Here is a 24,318-nt window from a genome sequence, read left to right as displayed (position 1 = left end):
GTACATCCACGAGTGCTCTCCTCGTAACACCACTGCTCCTTCAGCTACAGCTACAGCCTCCTAATCCCCATTCTCTCCAACGTTTAACCGGCATCCTGTCTGCAAACGCTCCCCATTTCTCTGTCCCGAAGCCCCAACTTTCCCAACACGGCCACGTCTTTCCTGCGGCATAAAAAGGGATCCGAAAGAGAGTGGGCGCGGCCATTCTGCTTAGGCCTGGCCTGTGACTGGTTTACCTCCCGGGTCAGGTCGGAAGACTGTAGGCGAGAGTGCTGAAACGCTACTGAAGATGTAGCTGAGCAGCTGCAAAGATGGAACAGCCCAGGATGAAAAATCTTGGAGACACCGGTTGAATTTCCGCCTCTCCGTACTGGTCGGCAGGACGGTCCAAAATGGCGGCGCACCATCCAATATGGCCGCTCCCAACATAATGTAACGCCATGGGCGCGGCCATATTGCACGGCACTAATTCCTCCAGGCATCAGAACCCATCGCTCACTTCCAAAGTGGCCTTGAATGTGAGTGTTTAACAGGGGCCCGCCACCACGTCAGCGGAAACGGAAGTGGCGTCCAAAGCTTGGCTTCCCCCAGCGTACTGTCAGAGAATTGGCGTTTGAGGCTACGTGAGATTTCTGCGAGCGGATTTAAGAATCCCGCCTGGTGGGAATTCTGACTTGAGATGTGGTTTGTGGTGCGTACTCGTGGAGGATTGTTGTTGAAGGCGGCCTCGGAGTTTTGGGGGCGTTGTGGGTAGTTTGGGCCAGCATCAGTGTTGAGGAGTGGGTTGAGGAAGTAACGAGAGACCATTGCCGTTGACAATGACAGGTCGGCGCCGGATCGCTGCCCCCCGCCCCCGCCCCAGGCGGTGGAAAGAGGAGGTGGAAGAACCAGTGATCAAAGGGGTCCATCTGGATAGGTTGGTGAGGATAGGGCTTGGGGGTTAGTCACCTGCGATTCCTGTGGTTGGAGTTTGAGCTTCGGAGGGGCCAGTGGGTGAAAAATAGATGTCTGGGGAGCTGTGAATGGGTGCGACAGCGAAGTGCAGGTTGGGGAGCTGTGTGGGTATCCTTAGGAGAGGTTGAGGGGGGTTGGGACATTAAAAGGCCTCAGGTGGACAGACATTTGGGTGTGTGCTGAGCATTGGGGTATTATATTTCCCAACGTTTTATACTGGAGAATTTCAAGCATACAGAAAAGTCGAAAGAATAGCCAAATGTTCTGCTGTATTCCTGCCATCTAGATCCATGAACTGTTAAAATCGTGCCCATGAATACTTAAGAGTTTACGTGTGCTTGTACGCACTTGAAATCAAGTTAATCCTAGCTTTTTATGTCAGTTCTGCCACTTGTTTCTGTGACTCTGGATAAAGTACCAAGTTCTATAAGTCTCAGTTTTCCCATTCAAACAAATTGATTTCTACCTCACCAGTTCTCATGAAGGCCCTTGTCTTCATGACCTCATCTAACGCTAATTACCTCCCAAAGACCCCATTTACAAATACCATCACATTGAAGCTTCAGCGTATGAATTTGAGGGACACAAATATTAAGTCCCTATAACTAGTAGGTATTTGACAGAAGGTAGCTATTATTATTCAAATGTATACCTTTCTAATGGGATTTTTTTCTACTCAAAACAATACTTTCAACTTATTTTTATTAAGTTAGAATAATAAAAAATTCATCTTCCTATGTGACTTTATATATGATATTAAATGGAGATCTCTAAGTTTTTAAAATCAGAATATCATTGTATGTTTATTATCAGTAAAAAGCAGGAAATAAAAATCACCCTCAGAGAATTCCCTGGCCCCGGGTTTGATTCCTGGTCAGGGAAATAAGATCCCACAAGCCCCAGAGAGTGGTAAAAAAAAAAAAAATTAACCCCTGATTTACTATCTGTAAACTACCTGTAATGTTTTGAAATGTATTTTTAACTGAATTATATATTACGGATATTTTTCTGTTTTTAATTTATAAAAGTAGGTCAAATTAAATGCATATTTCAGAGGCTTCTGATTTAGTTTTACCAAACTTCCCCAATAGCTTTCTAGTCTATAATGCTTTTACACACAGTGTGCCAGATTTTTCTACATCTTTAGCAACAATGGGCATGTCATCCTTCTATTCTTTTCTAATATGATAGCCCAATTTAGAAATTTGATTACCTTGGCTTTTCTTTATAATTTTGTTTAATGAATGTCATGTTTGATCATTGGAAAATGGGAAAGTCCTCCATCCTTGTTCCATCTTCTGAGTCCCACCTAACCATCCCAAGCTTTGGAACCACTATTCACAAATTAGAATGCATTATTCCCTTGACTTTTATAGTTTTATCATATGTATATGGATACCTTAAAAGTGCACTCTAGTTTTTCTTGGTTGTAAGTTTTATAATAAGGATATTATTATGTGGTCTTCTGAAGCTTGCTTTTCTTTTCTTTTCTTTTTTTTAAATTAATTTATTTATTTTGGGCTGTGTTGGGTCTTCGTTGCTGCATGCAGGCTTGCTTTAGTTGCGGGGAGTGGGGGCTACTGTTCGTTTTGGTGCACGGGCTTCTCATTGCGGTGGTTTCTCTTGTTGCTCTAGGCACGCGGGATCCAGTAATTGTGGCACGCGGGCTCAGTAGTTGTGGTTCGGAGGCTCTAGAGCGCAGGCTCAGTAGTTGCGGCGCATGGGCTTAGTTGCTCCGTGGCATGTGGGATCTTCCCGGACCAGGGCTTGAACCCGTGTCCCCTGCATTGGCAGGCGGATTCCTAACCACTGCGCCACCAGGGAAGTCCTGAAGCTTGCTAGTCTTGACTTACTACGTATGTGTGATTTATCCATGTTGGAGGTAGGTTTGTTTCATTAATATGCATTCCATTGCATAAATACAACATAACTCATATATCCATTCCCCCTTTGTTGGACATTTGTATTGTTTCTGGGTTTCAGCTACTGCAAGTAGTGAAGTTCCGAACATTCTTATGTCTCCCAGTTGATGTGAGAATTTGTCTAATCTAGGGTGTATACCTAGAAATGAAATTTCTAATACAAAGTAGATGAATTTTTACCTAGAAGGGAAAGTCAAATTGCTTTTGTACCACCTTACTCTCTCATCAGCAATGTATAAAAGTGCCTTTTGATCCATAGGCTTTCCAATACTTAGTATTTTCATTCTTGCTTTTTGACCATCTTTTGAGTATAAGAGACATCTATCTCATTGTGGTCTCCATATGCACTGTTCTTGTCACTAACATGGTTGGTCATCTTTTTTATATGTTCACTGGCCAATTTTAAACCTGAGAGGTTTGTCTCTTCCTAACTCATATTTAGAAACTCATATTTAGTCCCATATATAGGATGCTAGTCTTTTGCTGGTTATTTTGTAATAAACAATTGGCAGTCCTTTGTCTCCTGTTCCTGGGAGGTAGCCTCTAGATTGTTGGAATATCCTGAATGATAGAGATGACTGCATTATTCGTGGTGGGCCCTGATAGTTTGTGCTAATGAGGCAACTCATGGTGAGTCTGTAGTTTATGCTGGTGAGATGATTCAGGTTGGAACTGTTTATGCCAGAAAGACCAACCAGGTGATATCAGCCCAACCTCCAGGAGGGTAGAGGTGCTGGAGGTTGAGTTCCATGGCCAATGATTAGATCCATCATGCGTATTTCATGAAACTCTAATACAAACTGTAAACACTGAAGCTCAGGTGAGTTTCTGTGGTTGGCGATACCCTGCATGTTGTCACACATAGATATGCTGGATGAGCAACGTGTCCTGACTCCAAGAGGAAAGGACAGTGGAAGCTTCTGGTTTGGGACCCTCCTAGACCTCACCCTATTGTGTCTCTCCATTTGACTGGTTATAATTTGTATTCTTTTGGTGTAATAAAACTTTATTCTTGTACATTTCCCCCTCAGGTACCTTATACGTTTTGTTGGTATTGTGAATAGTGTTTTTTCCTTATAAATCTTACTGTTGTTTGAATTGAAATTGCAGTTAATGTTTATGTTGATCTTAAAGCATTTGCATAGCGACAGTCTTGCTTCTTCTTTTCCATTCCTTCATTCCTTCCATTTATTTTCCCCAGTTTACATTTAGCCAAAATGTGATACATTTTTGGCTAAATGTTCTGAGAATGGCTATCCTTGTCATGTCCCTGAGTTTAAAGAAATGCCGTGGATTTTTTTTTTTTTTGTAGATACTCTTTATCAAGTTAACAGAGTTCTTGTCTCTTTCTAGTTTAATAACATTTTTTAAAATTGTGAGTGGCTATGGTATCTCATTACATGTCTTTTCTTTATCTATTGAGATAACGAAATAGTTCTTACTACACTATTGCATTCCTGGAATAAAGTTATCTGTGCATTGTATAATTCTTCCTATGTTCAGTTTTCTTAGTATTCTTCCTCTCTATCAGTGAACATGGTTTCCTCATCTTTTAAATATTTAGGATTTTTATACTAAGTTCATAAATGAGATTGGCCTCATTTCTTTGGCCACAAATTTCTTTCACATATTGTCCTTGAAATCTAGACCTGTTTTCTTCAGTTCTCTGTCTGCCTAAGACACAGTGTTGCATTGTCCTTCGGAGTTCTCAGCAATGTGATACTGAGAGTAAGTTGCATTAATATATTTCTAGGGTGTCCTGGCACCTCTAAGTTATTCTCAGTGTTAGAATTAATTTTTCATCACCAGAGTTAATTCTTTAACAGTCAGCACTGATTAGAGTTGCCAAGAGATCCAGCCGGGGTTTTGAGTGAAGATGAAGTCTCAAAAAGAAACATGAATTTGAGATTTTAGTTGAGACTCCATTGCAGACTTTAAGGTCATGGATTTTGTCTTCAGATGCAGACAGCCTGTATTTGTTTTGCTTTCTGTAGGCAAGAGGTTAGTTTAACTGAGGTATAATTTATGTACAATATAGAGATTATCATACTAAGTGAAGGAAGCCAGACAGAAAAAAGACAAATATCATATGATATTGCTTATATGTGGAAGCTAAAAAAAAAAAAAAAGATACAAATGAACTTATATACAAAACAGAAATAGACCCATAGACGTAGAAAACAAACTTATGGTTACCAAAGGGGAACAGGGAATAAACTAGGAGTTTGGGATTAACATATACATACTACTATATATAAAATAGTTAACCAACAAAGACCTACTGTATAGCACAGGAAACTATACTCAATATTTTATAATAACCTATAAGGGAAAATAACCCATAAGTTATATATATAACTGAATCACTTTGCTGTACACCTGAAACTTACACAACATTGTAAATCAACTACACTTTAATTTTAAAAACTTACATACAGTACATACATTCGCCAGTTCTTCAGGTATAATTTGATGAGTTTCACAAAGGTATACCATCCTTTAACCATCACTCGAATCAATGTATAGAACTTTCCCATCACCCCCAAAAGTCCCTTTGTGCCTCTTTTCATTGAGACCATACCCCCATCCCCTGTTCCCTCACAATCGCATGCTTTCCATAGTTATATATGTTCTAATACTTCATACAAATTGAATGATCCAGTAAGAGGTTATTGATGTCTGACTTCTTTCACTTAAAATAATGCTTTTGAGAGTCATCCATGATGTTGCATGTATCATTAGTTCATTCCTTTCTGTCACTGAGTAATATTCAGTGGTACAAATACGCCACAATATTATCTGTTCCCCACTTGATGGATGTTTTGGATTTGGGGGAGTAGGTTTTGGATGTTTTGAATGAAGCTGTAATGTACATTGATGTACAAGTCAAAGTGGTTGTACCATTTTGTCATTTTATATTTTTACCAGCAATGCAAGACAGGTTTTTCTTTACATCCTTGTCAGTACTTGGTATATTCAGTCTTTTAAATTATAGCAATTCTACCAGGTTTATAGGAATATTTTATCTAGGTTTTAATTTGCTTTTATTGTGCAATTTAAAGCAACTTTTTTTTTTTTCCGATATGTGCGTCTGTCACTGTTGTGGCCTCTCCCGTTGCGGAGCACAGGCTCCGGACGCACAGGCTCAGCGGCCATGGCTCACGGGCCCAGCCGCTCCGCGGCATGTGGGATCTTCCCGGACCAGGGCACGAACCCGTGTCCCCTGCAATGGCAGGCGGACTCTCAACCACTGCGCCACCAGGGAAGCCCAAAGCAACTTTTCATATGCTTATTTGCCATCTCTTTTTTTTTTTTGATGAAGTGTCTGTTTGAAACTTCTGTTCCTTTTTATTGGATTGTCTCTTCTTTTATTAAGTTGGAAAAGTTCTTCATATTTTTTAAACAGAAGTCTTTTAGTCAGGTACATACTTTGTTAATATTTTCCTCTAGCCTGTGGCTTGATCCTTCTTCATTTTTTAGCAGTGTCTTTTGAATATCACAAATTTTTAGTATTGAAGAAGTCCAATTTATCAACTTTTTCTTTTATCATGCATTTTGTGCCCTGATTAAGAAATCTTTGGGGCTTCCCTGGTGGCGCAGTGGTTGAGGGTCCGCCTGCCGATGCAGGGGACGTGGGTTCGTGCCCCGGTCCGGGAAGATCCCACATGCCGCGGAGCGGCTGGGCCCGTGAGCCATGGCCGCTGAGCCTGCGCGTCCGGAGCCTGTGCTCCGCAACGGGAGAGGCCACAATGGTGAGAGGCCCGCGTACCGTAACAAAAAAAAAAAAAAGAAAAAAGAAAAAAGAAATCTTTGCCTCACTTAAAATTTTTCTATGCTTTCTTCCAGAAGTTTTATAGTTTTAACCCTTACATTTATAATCCATTTTGAGTTAATTTTGGTTTGAGGCAAACATGAATATCCTATTTGTTTCAACAGCACTTGTTAAATAATTTATTATTATTTTTCTCATCATGCTCATGCTTTTCTCTTGTGGAATATATACATATTCCATATTATATATGTATATATGTGTGTGTGTGTGTGTGTGTGTGTATAATTTTAAAGAAATGTACTAGTCTGCCCATTCGATCCCTTTTGTCACTTTGGCCTGTCTCTCTAGCTTGAATTTTCCCCTGGCTTTGGGTCATATTTTTTTGCTTCTTTGCATGTCTGGTAATTTTCGATGGGATGTCAGATATTGTCAGTTTGATATTGTTGTTTACAGGATTTTCTTTTATTCCTTTAACTACTTTTGAGGTTTGCTCTGGCATGTAGTCAAGTTGCTTTGAAAAGGTTTCATTCTTCGGAGGCTTTCTTTTCAACTTTCGTAGGTGGGGCCGAAACAGTCTTTTGTCTGTGATTACTCTGTACCTATTACTGGGGCAGTACCCTTCTGAGGCCTCTGTTTGAAGTCCTGGTGGAAGGTCTTTCTACCCTGGCTAGTGGGAATGCTAAGTATTCCTGATCTTGTGTGAGCTCCAGGAATTGTTCCACCTCCTCCTTTCCAGGGGCCTTGGTAATTTCCAATCCTTAGCCAGGGACTCAGAGGAACCCTCTGCATATCTACAGAGTGACTTTTCTCTTTTTTTTCTGAGGTACTGCCTGGCAAACTCTAGCCACCTTTGCTTCTCAGACTTGAAATTCTGTATCATTAGCTCAGCAAGACTGCTGGACGGTTTTGGGGTTCCTTCTCCCTGTGCTCTGGATTGGAAAGTCTCTCCAGGCAGTGAGCTGCAGCACAGAATTCTTACCTTGTTTATTTTCCTTTTCTCTGACTTCTGGGTCTTAAAATAGTTGTTCTTGATATTCTTCCTACTTTTTGTGTTGGTTGGCTAAGATGAAAGGATAATTCTGGTAGTTCTCCTTAGACTCAGGGGATTTATTGATTCTGGGGGTTTGTGTTTTAGTCCTTTCTCCGCCAGTTACTAGCTGTTGGGTTTTAGCTAGGTGCTTAACCTTTCCTCTGCTAGTTTTCTCTAAAATGGAATAATTATCATCTGTACATTATAGGGTTGTTGTGAGGGTTAAGTGAGAAAAGAACATACTTGAAACAGTTCCTTGCACGTATTGGAACTTGCTTTTATCATTACTTCCATACTAAACAAATCTTTTCTCGAATCCATAGATGCCGGCTTCCTAGAATAAGGCCACTCCTGTAAAGGAAAAAAGTAAGTCTCAAGCCCAGAAATTCATCCTTGCTAAGGATACCCTTGATGAGACACCATTACCAGGATTTCAGGACAGATCCTAAATGTGGTGGCCACTTCCTAAAAGCTGTTAAAAATGACCAAGTCCCAGGTGAGCTGTTTGGTTTTTTTCCCAGTTCGTTTTGCATTTTTGATTTTTGGAGTTTTATTAAAATGTATCCAATCAAAGAGAACAATATATATAGATACATTGTGGCTAGGAGGGACGTGCTTAGATTGGGAGATAGAATAACTGATCCAGAATAGCTAATCAGGAAGGGAAACTCATCTGCATGTCATAGGGTCCTGCAAGGTGCTGATAATTAGAACATTGTCACATAAGCAGCAGGATCCAGAAGTGGGTTGCCTACATTTCTCTGTTAATACTGGAAACCATCACAAAAGATAAAAATGTGTTGCAAGATTTACTTTGTATTTAAGAAGGAAGCACATGAATTCAGTAAAGATTTCCTGGACATTTAAGTGTGAAGATGAGTCTTCCTGTTACTTTTTTTTCTCATCCAGACAGTGGACCCAGTGAAAAGTTATCTTCCTAAGGAAATGTGGGAGGTATAACAGGCACAGATAGAAAACTTCAAAAATCCCTTACCTATTAAAAAAAGATAATAGTAGTGCTTACATAAAGGTTACTGTGCAGATCATCGTGTTACTGTGTGTAAGGTGCTTAGAATGATACATAGCACGCAGTGAAAGCTTTGTGTTTGCTTTCTTTTGAGTATTGTGATTTACTACGTAGTCCAATCTCTAATAGGCAGTTCTGAGCGTAGCATACTTTTGTATATGAAAAACACTGCAGTGGCTACCAGGTGTCGGCAGGACATGTGCATTCTTGCTCTAAGACGTGTTCCTGCCTGTCACCTGGGCATCTGTCCCTTTCAGGCTCTTCTTCTGTCCCTTTGAACTATATGCAGTTCTTTGAACTCAAATAGATCAGAAGGCATTTGATGGCAGGACCATGCTCTATTTCCTTTTTTTTTTTTTGAGGTACGTGGGCCTCTCACTGTTGTGGCCTCTCCCGCTGCGGAGCACAGGATCTGGACGCGCAGGCCCAGCGGCCATGGCTCACGGGCCCAGCTGCTCCGCGGCACGTGGGATCCTCCCAGACCGGGGCACGAACCCGTGTCCCCTGCATCGGCAGGCGGACCCACAACCACTGCGCCACCAGGGAAGCCCTCTATTTCCTTTTTTAATCTAAAATGTATATATAGTAAGTAACATTAAATGCTTGTAAGGTGGGTTGCAGATTGTCTTTAGGTAGTTTAAAGTTTCAGTGACATTTTACACTGGGTAAGTGAGTGAGTGAAGAAGTGAATGAAGAATGCACAAAGAAAGGAGAGCTTTAATGAATTTAGCCCACAGAATGTCAATCAAAACTAGGTAGAGGGCTTCCCTGGTAGCGCAGTGGTTGAGGGTCCACCTGCCGGTGCAGGGGACACGGGTTCGTGCCCTGGTCCGGGAAGATCCCACATGCTGCGGAGCGGCTGGGCCCGTGAGCCATGGCCGCTGAGCCTGTGCATCCGGAGCCTGTGCTCCACAACGGGAGAGGCCACAACAGTGAGAGGCCCGCGTACCGCAAAAAAAAAAAAAAAAAAAAAAAAAAAAAAAAATCTAGGTACAGAATGATATATGTTTATAAATTTTCATAGTAAAAATAGAATAATATCCTATAGATCATTACTATTTTATTCCATTATATTAACTCCAGATTTAAAAGGATTATGTTACAACAGGGCTTATTGTCATTCAATGATGTGGCTGTGGATTTCACCTGGGAAGAGTGGCAGCTGCTAGACATTGTTCAGAAGAACCTCTACCGGGATGTGATGTTGGAAAATTATAGCAACCTAATGTCATTGGGTAAAGACAACTTTCCTAAATATCTCAGCGTAAGCCCATTTATTGCCTGTCTTTTTTCCATTGCTACAATTTATGCATACTCTGATATCGTCAATGATTTTGGACTTGGACTAGTATAGGTAGGTAACAGAGCTTATTTTATTTAATATCATACAGTGACTGTACTTAATTTCATTTTCCAAGTAAAAAGTTTCAATTTTGCTGAGATTTAAACTATACATTCCCTGAAACAGAACTTTTCCTCACAGGACCCAATACTGCTCAGATTCTCTGTGATTACCCCCCTGGTCAGGTTATCAAGTTACGAAGCCAGAACCAGTGATGCACTTGGAGAAAGAAGAAGAAAAAGAAAAAGCAGTAGTAGAGAGGGAATTCCCAAGTCAGTGTGGCCCAGGTGAGTGAAACCAATGCAGTGGGAGTTCGTGGAAGCAAAGTAACAGTTGGTCATTGTTGGCTTGGGAACTTTGTTATTTTAATATATTTTTTTAATTGAAGTATATTTAATTTACAATGTTATGTTAGTTTCAGATGTACAGCAGAGTGATTCGGTTATATGCATATATATACTTTTTCAGATTCTTTTCCATTATAGGTTTTTACAAGATATTGAATATAGATCCCTGTGCTATACAGTAGGTCCTTGTTGTTTGTGTATTTTATATATAGTAGTATGTATCTGTTAATCCCAAACTCCTAATTTATCCCTCCCCCCATTTTAATATTTTTTTCTTATAGTCTCTGAACCTTTAGAAGTGACTCTGAATGAAAAGAAGTCTTCAGTATGAATGTTGCCTGCTTCTCTTACTACCCTTCCATATATGACTCTCTTTTGCTAGCCACCTAGGAGGAGACTTACCTCCTTGTATCTACCCTGGGTCAGATCTTTGCCTAGTTCATTTGGTCTTTCCTTTTTTGTTTAGTTGTTCTTTTACTGTAGCTCATTAGACACAACCAACCTCTTTTACCTTTTATCCATATTCATATACCTCTTCTATTTTGCTTTCAAATATTCATAGATTTGTTCCAATGTTTGATGACACCCATGTCCTTCAGTTCATTACTTATTACTGTTTCTTTTATTGGGTGCCTCAGACTTAACGTTGTGCACCTGCTGTATCACTTTCTCCATCTCTTTGGATATTGACTTGAGATTTCATCCCTCTCCATTTCATGATAATGGTAGTATTCATTGATTTTTTTTCCCAGAAGTAATGTGGCAAGTTTATGATTGGCATTGGGAAGATAACGGGAAGGGTGGACCTGTGGAGAGAGATCATGAAAACAATGCATTGGGAAAAATATTTCCTTTGAACAAAAACTTTGTTTCATTTACAGAAAGACCCCATAAATGTGTCTCAAGAGGAATAAGTTTGAAACAAAATTCAGACCCAAGTTTTCAGAGTAAAAGCTATGCAGAAATGAACTCTGATGAGTTAAATTGTTATGGGAAGTCATTTTTCTGTACTCTACATGAAACCTCCCACCCTCGAGCCCAGTACTATGAACATAATTTATGTGTGAGGTCTTTCAGTACAGTAACAAATCTTAAAAGACATCACAGAATTCACACAGAAGGGAAACCTTACGAATGCAGTGAATGTCCCAGATCCTTCAGGTATAAGTCAAAGCTCATAATACACCAGAGAACCCATACGGGAGAGAAGCCATACAGATGCAGTGAATGTCAGAAAGGTTTCAGTACAAAATGTCATCTCACTCTGCACCAGAGAACTCATACAGGAGAGAAACCGTATGAATGTATCGAGTGTCAGAAATCCTTTAGAACAAAATATCATCTCATTCTACACCATAGGACTCATACAGGAGAGAAACCCTGTGAATGCAAAGAATGTGGAAAAGCTTACAGGGAAAAGACGAAGCTCAGATTACATTACAGAACACATACAGGAGAGAAACCTTTTGAGTGTAGTGATTGTGGGAAAGGTTTTATGCAAAAGTCAAACCTGATTATCCATCAAAGAATCCATACAGGAGAGAAACCCTATGGATGTAAAGAATGTGGAAAGACCTTCTGTAGTAAGTCTCAGCTTGTTGTTCACCAGCGAAATCATACAGGAGAAAAATCCTATGAATGCAGGGAATGTGGAAAAGCCTTCGATAAAAACTTGCACCTCATAACACATCAGAAAATTCATATCAGAGAGAAACAATATGAATGCAGTGAATGTGGAAAAGCTTTTGTACACACATCACAGCTCATTCTACATCAGAGAACTCATATAGCAAGAACACCTTATGAATGCGAGGGATGCGGGAAAGCCTTTAATAAAAAGTCACACTTCATAACCCATCAGAGAATTCATACGGGAGAGAAACCTTATGAATGCAGTGAATGTGGGAAGGCTTTTATAGACAAGTCACAGCTTATTGTTCATAGAAGAACTCATACGGGAGAGAAACCTTATGAATGCAAGGAATGCGGGAAAGCCTTTAATAAAAAGTCATCTCTCATAACACATCAGAGAATTCATACGGGAGAGAAACCTTATGAATGCAGTGAATGTGGAAAAGCTTTTATAGACAAGTCCCATCTCATTGTCCATCAGAGAACTCATACAGGAGAGAGACCCTATGAATGCAGTGAATGTGGAAAAGCTTTCATACGAAAGGCAATGCTCATTGTCCATCAGAGGACACATACAGGAGAGAAACCCTTTGTATGCCTTGAATGCCAGAAAGCCTTTAGCAGTATGGCAGTGCTCAGTAGACATCAGTTGATTCATACAGGAGAGAAACCCCATGGATGCAGTGAATGTGGGAAGGCTTTCCGCCAAAAAAGCCATCTTCTTATCCATCAACGATGCCATACTGGAGAGAAACCCTATGGATGCATTCCATGCGGTCAAATCTTCAACCAGAAGTCGCAGCTCATTAGACATCAGAGACATCACACAGGAGAGAAACCATATCAGTGCACTCAATGTGGGAAAGACTTTTTTGAGAAATCATACCTCAGTGTCCATCAGAGAAGTCATGCAGGGCAGAAACCTTATCAATGTGGTGAGTGTGGGAAAACTTACTCTGTCAAGTTCTTTCTCACTTCACATGAGGAAATTCATACATGAAAACAATCCCAGAAACACAGCACTGGGAAGACTTTAGTGAGATGCCAGATCTCCCTGAATATAAGAAAATTCACACGAGAGTCACCCTATGAATGCAGGGAAAGTTAAGGTACTTTTCCATTAATTTTGGCCTTTGTAAGTTTCAAAACTTACCCAGAAGAGAAATCTTTTAAATGCAGTGAATATAGGAAAATTATCTACTACCAATGTAGCCTCATATTTCATGAGAAAAAAGGCAGTATGAATGAAAAGTTGAAATCTCTTCTTGAGAAGAGATCCCATTATACATCACACAAAATGAAACCGTTGGGTACAACAAATATTTTTGATAGGCTATCATAGAGTAGTTAGTTTTCACTGTGGAAAAAAATCTCACAAATATTGTGAATTCTTGAATAGCTTCCAAACAAATGAGTTTTCATACCAAGGAATACAGATGGCTGAAGACTTGTGATAAGGGATGCCTCTGGCATGAAGTCCAAACTTATCATGCATCAGATAATATTTTTTTAAGGAGAATTAGTAGAGTGTAATGGTGGGAAAGTTTATTTACATATAAACAACTTTATAATAAAAATTTTGATCATCGCAATACCATGTATTTATAGAAAATGTAACACAAAGTAGTCAGTTAGGAAGAGCAGATAACTTTAGCATGCCAAAGGACACTTTGTTTCATGTTTGAATATATTGTATAGTCAAAGAAGTAAATTAAAAAAGGTCCCAGATGTATGTATTTGCTTTGTGTCTGAGTATTTTTGTAGAACATGTATATGATGATTTTCAAATTTCATAAGGTAATGAAAGTTGTGTACCACGAAATTCTTGTTCCAGTTTGTATGTCTAATATCTACCAAAAATGCCAACATAGTGAAATATATAAATCACAAGGGAAATAATTCAGCTTAACACTAAACAATACTATAACACCATTTACACCTTTTTGGGTTTTGTTTCACTGTTACTGGTATTGTAAATGAATCTGGTACTTTTCAGCCCTTAGGAATGATACATTTTTTTAAAACAAATTATCTTCTGGTTGTCACTCAAAAAACAAAACCCAAAAAAAGCCCCATTACAAATATTGAGGTTTAAGAGTGGTAAGTAATCACAACTCTTCTGTCCCCAAATGAGTTCTGAGAAACTGGAAGCAGCTGCTATTTTCAAATAAATGAAGATTAAAATGTCACTTGTCTTGGTGGTTGTGCTGAAATGGGGAATGAATGTGGCTTAGACTTATAGCCAGACGTGCTTGCCACGGCTTTCCTCCACGAAAACCTAGTTTGTTTGTTCCTAGAGCTGCTGTAACAAAGTATACTATTAACTGAATGGGTTAAAACAGCAGAAATTTACTACTGTCTCAGTTCTGGAGGCCAGAAGTCCAAAGTCAGGGTGTCATCAGGGCCATGCTCCCTCTGAAACCTGTTGAAGATTCCTTCCTTGCCTCTTCCTAGCTCCTGGTGATTTATGGGCAACTATTGGCTTTCCTTAGTCTGCAGCTGTATAACTCCAACCTCTGTCTTTGTCATCACATGGCATGCTCCCTGTGTGCCTCTGTGTCTCCACGTGGCCAACTTCTAAGGAACACCAGTTATTGGATTTGGAGCCCACCCTACTCCAGGAGGAGCTCATCTCAACTAAACTCCATCTATAACAACTCAATTTTCTGAGGTACTGGAAGTTAGGACTTCAACATACTTCTTTTCGGTTGGGGGGAGTGGATACACGATTCATCCAAAACTCCTAGTACAATTGACCCTTGATCATTGCAGGGGTTAGGGGCGCTGTCCCCCTATGCAGTTGGGAATCGTTATATAACTTTTCACTCCCCCAAAACTTAACTACTAATAGCTTTCTATTGATTGGAAGCCTTACCAATAACAAACAGTCGATTAACACATATTTTATATGTTATATGTACTATATACTGTATTCTTACAATGAAGCTAGAGAAAAGAAAATGTAATTGAGAAAGTCATATAAGGGGGAATTCTCTGGCGGTCCAGTGGTTAGGACTCGGTGCTTTCATTGCCGTGGGCCCAGGTTCAGTCCCTGGTCAGGGAACTAAGATCCTGCAAGCCACACAGCACGGCCAAAAAGAAAAGGCATAAGGAAGAGAACATACGTTTAAAGTACTGCACTGTATTTATCAATACCATAAGTTTACATCATCTGTTTACAAGCTGAATCATCTGTCAGTATCTACATCAATATTATATGATACAGAACACTGTAGATGTTATATGTATTACTAACACCAAGCATCAAAAATGAAAAAGTAATGTGAAAAAAATCATTTATTTACAGGTATAACAACCCATACATTGATAATGACGAAGCAGCAATAATACTTTATCGTCTTGGGCACTCTGTTGTTCAGCTGTGTTTTTCCCTCACCTGTTATTTATCCTAGTGTTCATAGGCACACTTTTTTTTTTTTTTTTTTTTTTTTTGGTGGGGCATATATCTAGGAGTGGATTTGTTGGGCCATAGAGTGATTTTTAAGACTTTAAAGTGGAAAATGTAAAAATATGCAAGAGTAGAAAGCTTCAAAAATTTTAAACCTTTTGTTGATTTCACTGATTGCCTTTCCTCCCCCTCCCCAGGAATATTTTTAATCAAATGTCATATAGTATAATTTCCTCCTTAAATACTTTAATATGTATCTGTAACAGATAAGGATTTTAAAAAGACTATAGTCACCATTATACTCAACAAAATAGACAGTATTTCTTGAATATATTCGGGTTCTCCAGTAGTGTGTGTGTGTGTGATTTATTATAAGGTATTGGCTCACATGATTACGGAAGCTGAGAGTTTGGAGGTGGAAAGGGTGAGGAAGACTTCTTTCTGAGAGATTAGTAATTCTGTTAACTGTTCCTGAGAAACTCACCTCATCAAAAGAACAAAATATTGACAGCTTAACTTGCCCACATCTGCCAATTCAAGACCAGAGTAGCCCCAGAGGGCCTTGAACAAGATATTGGGGACAACAGCCTTTCTGTCAAAGTTTATTTTGCTTGAAGAAGACCATTTGTTCTTGGGTGTGGGCTATAAAGATGTTTCTGTGTTTGCGAGATCTACCATTAATTCTTATTCTATTGTAAAGAGAACATTTATTCAACTGCTAATAATCGGAGGAATCTTGTTGCATATTACAATTACCAGGGAGTTTTGTGAATATGTCCAGGTTCCTGGGACTTCCTTGGTGGCGCAGTGGTTAAGAATCCGCCTGCCAATGCAGGGGACACGGGTTCGAGCCCTGGTCTGGGAAGATCCCACATGCCACGGAGCAACTAAGCCCGTGAGCCACAACTACTGAGCCTGTGCTCTAGAGCCTGCGAGCCACAACTACTGAGCCCGTGTGCCACAACTACTGAAGCCCGGGCGCCAAGAGCTCGTGCTCCGCAACAAGAGAAGCCACCGCAATGAGAAGCCCGTGCACCACAGCGAAGAGTAGCCCCCGCTCGCCACAACTAGCGAAAGCCCACCTACAGCAATGAAGATCCAACATAGCCAAAAATAAAATAAATTTAAAAGAAAAATACAGGACTTCCCTGGTGGCGCAGTGGTTAAAAATCCTGCCAATGCAGGGGACACAGGTTCAAGACCTGGTCTGGGAAGATCCCACTTGCCGCGGAGCAACTAAGCCTGTGTGCCACAACTACTGGGCCTGCACTCTAAAGCCCGCGAGCCACAGCTATTGAAGCCTGTGCACCTAGAGCCCGTGCTCCGCAACAAGAGAAGCCACCGCAATAAGCCCGCTCACCGCAGCGAAGAGTAGCCCCCCCCCCCCCCGCTCGCCTCAACTAGAGAAAAAGCCCTCGCGCAGCAACGAAGACCCAACGTAGCCAAAAATAAATAAATTTATTTAAAAAAAACCAAACAGGTTCCTGCATTAAGCACCAGACTTTATTAATCAGATGCCTTGATGCTGCAGTGACCTAACCCATATTTTATTTTATTTTTAATTGTTTAATTTCTTTTATTGGAGGATAGTTGATTTACAATATTGTGGTCTAACCCATATTTTTAAAAAAATACCTCCCCAAGCGATTCTGTTGGAACAGTATCAGTTGTAGATGCAACATTTGGGAAACAGTTATCTAGATGGTATTTGGAGCTGGGAGGGGCATGAGATGGGAATGTGAGGGGAAAAACACAGTTGAGCAATCCGCAGCGTCCCAAGATTATGAAACATTTACACAGATTTTCTTTTATCTTGTAGCAGTGGTAACTCTTAGGGTGGGATGAAATACAGGAGAGATCTCCAATCTCTGAAATGTACGTTGTGGAATGAAGGGGACTTCCTGGATTAAAAACAAAACAAAAAGTTTCCTTGGATAAAAACAGCAAGGTCCTACTGGGACACACAGGGAACTGTATTCAATATTCTGTGATTAAACCATAAAGGAAAAGAAAAAAAAGTTCCTCATTCAGATGGTCTTAGAAATTCGCTCTAGAAGCTCCCAGGGAAAATAATCTAACTCTCCCAAAAGTCCTCTCCCAATGAGGGTCAGAGAGCTGAGGAGGAGGCGACTCCCATTTCCTTGCTTTCTGTTTTAGGCAGCCGCGAGGTGGAGCTCGCTTTCATTAGTTTTTCATTAGCAGTTGGGACAAACTGAACGATACCAAAGCCAGTCATGCCAGGATTGTTTACTGCTGCTGCTTTTTGACCCCTCAGCTCTGTCCTAATTATGTACTGATGCGATACAACCAGTTGCCTCTCATTGCTTAGAATTTACTCGCATCTAGCTGGAAGGATGGCTGCCAAAAGCATTGTTTTAGGCGGATGAATTTCCACTCACTTCTGGCCATGAAGGAGAGGGGTGAATATCGAGTAGGAAGCAGGCAGTTTCTACCACATCCTACTCATTTGTCTACACAACATCCCTGTATACTCTTCTCCCCAAACAGAACTAGCCCTATCCTTCCCAAGGGAGACAGCTCCAAAGTTTTATTTTGGAGTTTAGACTCAATCAGGTCTAGAAATATTTGTGGCGAGCAGTCCATAAACTTTAAAAGACTCCTCAGCGACCCAATATACAATAGTGCAATGAGAATGGGCATCCACAATGAAAACTTCCAGTGAAGAACAGAAAACTGGGGAGGTTATAGCAGGCACTATTCTATTGCAACCAAGGCCAATGGGCAGGAATAGTAAGAGTTCTCTGTCCAGGCAGTCAATTTGGAAGCACTCGTTCTCCTATCTAGAGGATGTACACCATCCTTCATGACTCCTGGCTTTGCCCTCTTGTCTTTATTAGTTGTTCCTTATTTTCTATGGTCACATTTTAGTTGGGCATTGAAGAGTATACATTTCTTGGGAATTAAAAAGCATTTCTAGGAGTCAAGAATGCAAATGAGATGGGTAAACTTCTTTGCATTAAAAATGCAAAAACCTTAGGGGTGACATGAGGGGAAGGGAGAAAAAAGGATGACTGAGTAAAAACAGTGGAGTGGGTAAAGGATAACAAGACTAGCTAATATTCATTTTGAGTTCTGTCTTTCGCCAACTCATCAGGAGTGTGTTATATGATGACGGGCAATTTGTGAGTGATTATTTGCAGAAAGCAAGGGAAAGGCTGAGTGCTATTGTAAACTGATTTATTTCAAAACAAAGTCATCAGGCAACAAGGGTACTTTACTTGAAGCCGAGATTTAAAACCAGAAGTGTTCATAAAAAGGTAAAGCACGTGGAAATTTGTATTTTGCTTCTTTAAAACTTTTTATTTTATTATATTTTTATTTTTGGCCGCACCACGCAGCATGTGAGATCTTAGTTCCTGGACCAGGGATCAGACCCACACCCCCTGCAATGCAAGTGCAGAGTCTTAACCACTGGACTGCCAGGGAGGTCCCTGGGAATTTGTAAAAATTGGTTGCCAAGGGGAGGGGTTTGGGGCGGGGGAGGGAAAGATTGGGAGCTTGGGGTTAGCAGATGCAAACTAGTATATGTGGAATGGATAAACCACAAGGTTCTACTGTATAGCACAGGGAACTATATTCAATATCCTGTGATAAACCAGAATGGAAAAGAATATGAAAAAGAATATATGTGTGTATAACTGAGTCACTTTCGTGTACAGCAGAAATTAACACAACATTGTAAATCAACTATACTTTAATAAAAAAGTAAAATAAAATAAATGTGGTTTTGATGATATATTATTCAGACATTATTTAGACTAACCTAGTACTAACCTAACCCAAGTCCAGAATGCTTGTAAAGTAAACCATAAATGCTGTCTTGGTTTAAGCCATTGTTAGGTGTAATTGTAAATTGCAAATTACTGATAATTGAAAGCACCCTAATTGATCCAAGACCTTGGGAATAATGTTTTTAGGAGGACTGTCCTTACCTCTGTCTCTATTTTCCCGTATTCCCCCATATCACCGTGATACCCTTGGATGATACTTTCTTAAAATTTCAGAAAGACTGCCATGTCTTTAGTCTAGAAGCCTACTAATGAGCTTCCACAGGAGCAGAGGATTATGGCATTAATCTTGGTAGTGGTGAGTGCATGGGGACTTTTCTGTCTTGTCCCACTGTCAGCTTCTCCGCCTCCCACCTGTGAGAGCACTCTGTGTTTCTGGTTCTTGTCTCTCTCATCTTCATCTCTGCCTTTCATTATTATCTCTGATTCTTCTCACCTCAGTCCTTGCCTCTCTCTTTATCCCAATTCCTTGAGAGAGAAGGGACCTGGCTACCCAGATTCTTTGACTCTTGATGTTGAGAGGGTTGAATTCTGCATCCCACAGAGGATGGAGCTTGAGAAAAAGAGTCAGGTGTTTGAGTCTCTAAAAGGACCCAGTCTACTCCCCAAATGCTCTTAAAACAAGTACCGTATTGGTGTATTCTCGGGCCCATTGAGAAGCAGAAAGAGCCCTAGTTTTCTCTTACCCAGCTGGTTTCAGTTCCCTTTCCCTGTTCCTTTGGTGTATCATTTTTTTTGGAGGGTGGGGGTTCACCACGCATGGCTTGCAGGATCTTTCCCAACCAGGGATTTATCGAACCCGGGGCCCCTGCTGTGAAAGCGCTGAGTCCTAACCATTGGACCAACAGGGAATTCCCTGGTGTATCTTTTATGAAGACTTTTAGAACCAGAGTCACACTCCTCAGGAGACCAGGGCTTAGAACTTTCCAGAGCAAGGACCACAGTTGGTGCGAAGTCCAGGTGAAAATACATATCCCTGGGGGCTGTGGAGCTAGACAAGGGCACGCTCAGTAGAATGGTGGGGACAAAAGACTCTTTGGAGAGAGTCATAGACAACTATGAGGTGAAGAGATGAATACTGCAAACATACACAACTCTTTTGGGATGTTTGGCTGTGGAGAAGGAGAGCCAAGGAACTGGTTGGAAACTAAGGAAGAATGTGGAGTGGAAGGGTAAACTTAAAAAGAAAAAAAAAGAGGTTCTAGACCTTATTGGGTGCTGTTGGGAATGATGGAAGGGAAGGGAAAGATTTGATGCTGCAGGAGAGAGAGCAGATAAGTGAGGGAGGGAAGTTCTTGAGAAAATGAGATGAGTGGGATTCAGAGGACAAGTAGGACAGGTCTTGGGCAGGGATACTTGTTTTCTGATCGCGGAGGTGAAGACAGAGAACAGTGGTGCAGTGGTGCAGGTGCATCTTGTTTCTCCATTCATCCACTGATGGACCTTTGGTTGTTTCCACCTTCTGGCTATTGTGAGGAGTGATACTATGAACATCTGTGCACACGTTTTCGTTGGAGTGCCTGTTTTTTCTATGCACCGTTTGCCCAGTATGTCCTCTTGGAGGACAAGAAATTTATCTTCTTCAGCTAAGTAACCTGCCTGGGAGGTGTCTTGCCTATTAGCAATTGTGGGAGCTTCTGTGATACTGTAATGACAGTAAGGAATATATATTTGGTCCTCATCCCTGTTCCTGGCACAGAGCTCCCCAAGCCCTTGGAATTCCCCGTGAGGAGAGCCATAAAGGTGCCTTTTGTTATGTTAATGAGGAGGCTTCTGAAGATCCCCTAAGGATGGGGGGATGGTCACCAGAGGAACCAACCGTATGAGTAGAGGGTTGGAACTTTCAGCCCCACCCCTGGACCTATGAGTGGCTGGAGAATGAGTTCCATCAGTCCCCATCAATGGCCAATGATTTAATCAATCTTGCCTACGTAATGAAGCCTCCATAAAAATTCAAAAGGACAGGGTTTGGAGAGCTTCCAGGTTGGGGAAAACCCAGAAGGCTTCCACGTGCCACCATGGCGAGCCCTAAACTCCACGGGTACTGTTAAAAAGGAGACAGTTGGGGCTTCCCTGGTGGCACAGTGGTTAAGAATCCGCTTGCCAGTGCAGGGGACACGGGTTCGAGCCCTGGTCGGGGAAGATCCCACATGCCACGGAGCAACTAAGCCCGTGTGCCACAACTACTGAGCCCGTGTGCCACAACTACTGAAGCCCGTGAGCCTAGAGCCTGTGCTCCACAACAAGAGAAGCCACCGCACCCCAACGAAGAGTAGCCCCTGCTCGCCGCAAGTAAAGAAAGCCCGCGCACAGCAATGAAGACCCAACACAGCCAAAATAAATAAATTAAATAAATAAATTTAGTAAAGAAAAAAAAAGGAGACAGCTGGCCCCAAATGGAGTCACTTGTGCCAGCAAACCAAGACTTAATACCTAACCTAACTGCAGTTTCAACCCTCCCCACCCCTTCCCCCACCCCCTCCCCTCTCCACCCCCTCCCCTCTCCACCCCCTCCCCTCCCCCACCCCCTCCCCCCCCCTTCCCACAGAAATGTGACCTTTAACCAGCCAACCTGGAATTTCTTGCCTAGTGCCAGGAGGTAATCCACTTTCTTTCCCCTTACGGGAGGTGACCTTGCCTGAAACAATGCATTCGCTGTTAATAATCCCCACCTTCCACCCCTACCTCTACCTTTACAAACCTTTCCTTTTCTTCAGCTCAATGAAGTTCCTTCCCATTTGTTCGATGGGATGCTGCCTGGTTCATGAATTGTTCAATAAAGCCAATTTGATCTTTAAATTACTCAGTTGAATTTTTGTTGTTTAACAGTACGGAAGATCCTTTGTTCAGGACCTCGCCCTATGTGTCTCTCGCTGTTGATTCATAGCCTTTAATATCCTTTGTAATAACCCAGTAATGCAGTGAGTAAATGGGTTTCCTGAGTTCTGTGAGCCACTCTAGCAAATTAATCACACCCGAAAAGGGGATGTCACAGGAACCTCTGATTTATAGTTGGTCAGTCAGAAGCCCAGATGACAACCTGGACTTGTGATTGGCACCTGAGTTGGAGGAGAGAGCAGTCTTGTGGGACTGAGCCCTTAACCTGTGGGATCTGATGTGATCTCTGGGTAGAGTGTCAGAATTGAATTGCAGTGATTGCCCAAAACTTGGCCTCTGTGCACGGGTGCCGAATTGAATCTTGGAGACAAAGTTTTGGGTGAAGTAGAAAAGGATAGCTTGGGACTTCCTTGGTGGTGCAGTGGTTAAGACTCTGCACTTCCAGTGCAGGGGGCACAGGTCTGATCCCTGGTCGGGGAAGTTCTGCATGCCACAGGGTGTGGCCAAAAAAAAAAAAAAAAAAAAACTATTTTAAAAGAAAAAGAACAGCTTTATTGCTTTGCCAGGCAAAGGGGGACACAGTGGGCTTGTGCCCTGAAAAACTATGGGACCCAACCTGGGGGGATTTGGGGAGGAGTTTTATAGCAATGGTTCAAGGGCGGGGTTGCTGATAAAAATCAGACTCCACTCATTTGATCTGGACTCAGGAACTCAGGGAAGGTCACGGAGGAGGCTGGAGTCTATTCCCTACAAACAAGAAACGGGGTACACAGAAAGGCGTCCATGTCCAGGAGCCCCACAGGGTCCTGCTCGGTTTCACTAGGACACCCAGCTGGTGTTGGAGAATTGCTTGATTTGGGAAGAAATCCATATATTGGAATTAGGATCAGAATCAGACCATCACACCTCCCAAAAGCCCCTTCCCACTTTCTTCCTCGTTGACAAAACTCTTTTTCACGGCAGCCATGCATCCCTCCCAGAGTCTAAATCTCTAGTGGAGGAACTAGATTATACATTTAATTTAATTTTAATCCATTTACATCTAATAGCTGCATGTAGCTAGTGGCCACGGGCTTGGCCAGTGTGACTGACGGCTGCCCGCTCTCCTCTCCCATCACATCTGAGCTGATTAAGGCTGTTCTGGGTCCAGTTTGCCTGTGTGTTCCGGCCAGAGAGCTGGCTCACAGGCCCCAGGGAACATGAAGGAATAAGCATCCTCACACTCTCCTGTTTGTCTTCGTATTCCCAGTTTTCTCTCTGCTTTCGACAACTGTGTTTGTGGTATAGCCATTAACATTTCATGATCACCTTTAAAACCTCCAAGAGGGACATCCTGGTGGTCCAGTGATTAGGACTCCTAGCTTCCACTGCACGGGGTGCAGGAACTAAGGTCCTACATTGTGTGTGGTGTGACCAAAAAAAAAAAAAAAAAAAAAATCAGGGGTCAGCAATTTTTAAAAAAACAAACAAAAACCTCCAAGAGACCTGTATGTCCTCAGCCCAGAAGTGCAGAGGGTCACAGGGCATCAGGAACATGGAGGTAAGTGAATTGGATGTTTAAATTCCGAGGAGGTTCCAGCGCACCCCCAAAAGGCATTAACACAGGCATTGTGGCAGCATATCCTTAGCTGTTTGGAAACCAGGAGTGATCGCTCCCAGATCCTGTTACTCAGGCAGCCCCAGATCTACCTCCCCTTCTGGTCCCTCAGCTCTGCTCCTTCGGAAGTCGCTAAAGCTTGGGAAACTTTGCCCAGGTCAGAAAATAATCCATGAGGGGTAAAGAACTGAGAACTTCAGCTCTCAGGTGACTAAGAGGGAGTCCAGGGGACACAGACTCCCAGCACTGAGGGCTTCCTCTCTTTGAGCCTCTGTCTTCTCACTTGTAAATTGGGTCTATTAACAATCCTTCCTGTGCAAGATTGTCCGCACAACGAAAAGAGACATTGTGTATTCGCACCACAAAATGCTCTTCTATGGGAATGAGAAGGAACAAATCATAACATGCACAACTGTGGCTGAATCTCATGGACATAACATAGAGGGAAAGAAGCCAGGTACAAAAGAGGACGCACTGTCTGATTCCATTTACGTGACATGGAGTGAGGACGCTGTTTATCCCCAAGTGTGTGTGTAGGATGTCTGGAAGGGGGCAGTGGGGACATTCTGCTTCTTGATCTGGGTGCTTGTTATTCAGGTGTCTTAACATTGTGAATAATGATTGGTGAGACATTTATGA

General features: G+C 41.7%; 1 protein-coding gene across 13 annotated transcripts; it reads left to right on the top strand.

The window, feature by feature from the left end:
- Positions 1 to 551: 551 nt before the first annotated feature.
- On the top strand, positions 552 to 21,712 carry LOC101331191 (uncharacterized). Of its 13 annotated transcripts, none has more exons than XM_004321257.4 (5): positions 552 to 691; positions 8,002 to 8,174; positions 9,814 to 9,940; positions 10,233 to 10,334; positions 11,276 to 14,215. In XM_004321257.4, exons 2-5 carry the CDS (start codon positions 8,160 to 8,162, stop codon positions 13,024 to 13,026), a joined length of 1,995 nt encoding a protein of 664 aa, XP_004321305.3. In that variant the 5' UTR covers positions 552 to 691; positions 8,002 to 8,159; the 3' UTR covers positions 13,027 to 14,215. The 13 variants fall into 13 exon arrangements, 12 of the variants coding, with proteins under 12 accessions (XP_004321305.3, XP_033701444.1, XP_073652736.1 ...); XM_033845553.2 differs by having other exon boundaries at positions 9,789 to 9,940; XM_073796635.1 differs by lacking the exon at positions 552 to 691 and adding an exon at positions 746 to 916.
- The last annotated feature ends 2,606 nt before the right edge of the window (positions 21,713 to 24,318 follow it).

This window comes from Tursiops truncatus, chromosome 19, assembly GCF_011762595.2.
Source record: "Tursiops truncatus isolate mTurTru1 chromosome 19, mTurTru1.mat.Y, whole genome shotgun sequence".
In the NCBI taxonomy this organism is placed as follows: domain Eukaryota; kingdom Metazoa; phylum Chordata; class Mammalia; order Artiodactyla; family Delphinidae; genus Tursiops; species Tursiops truncatus.
Note: the sequence above shows the minus strand (reverse complement) of the source record. Positions and strands in the feature narration are given on the sequence as shown.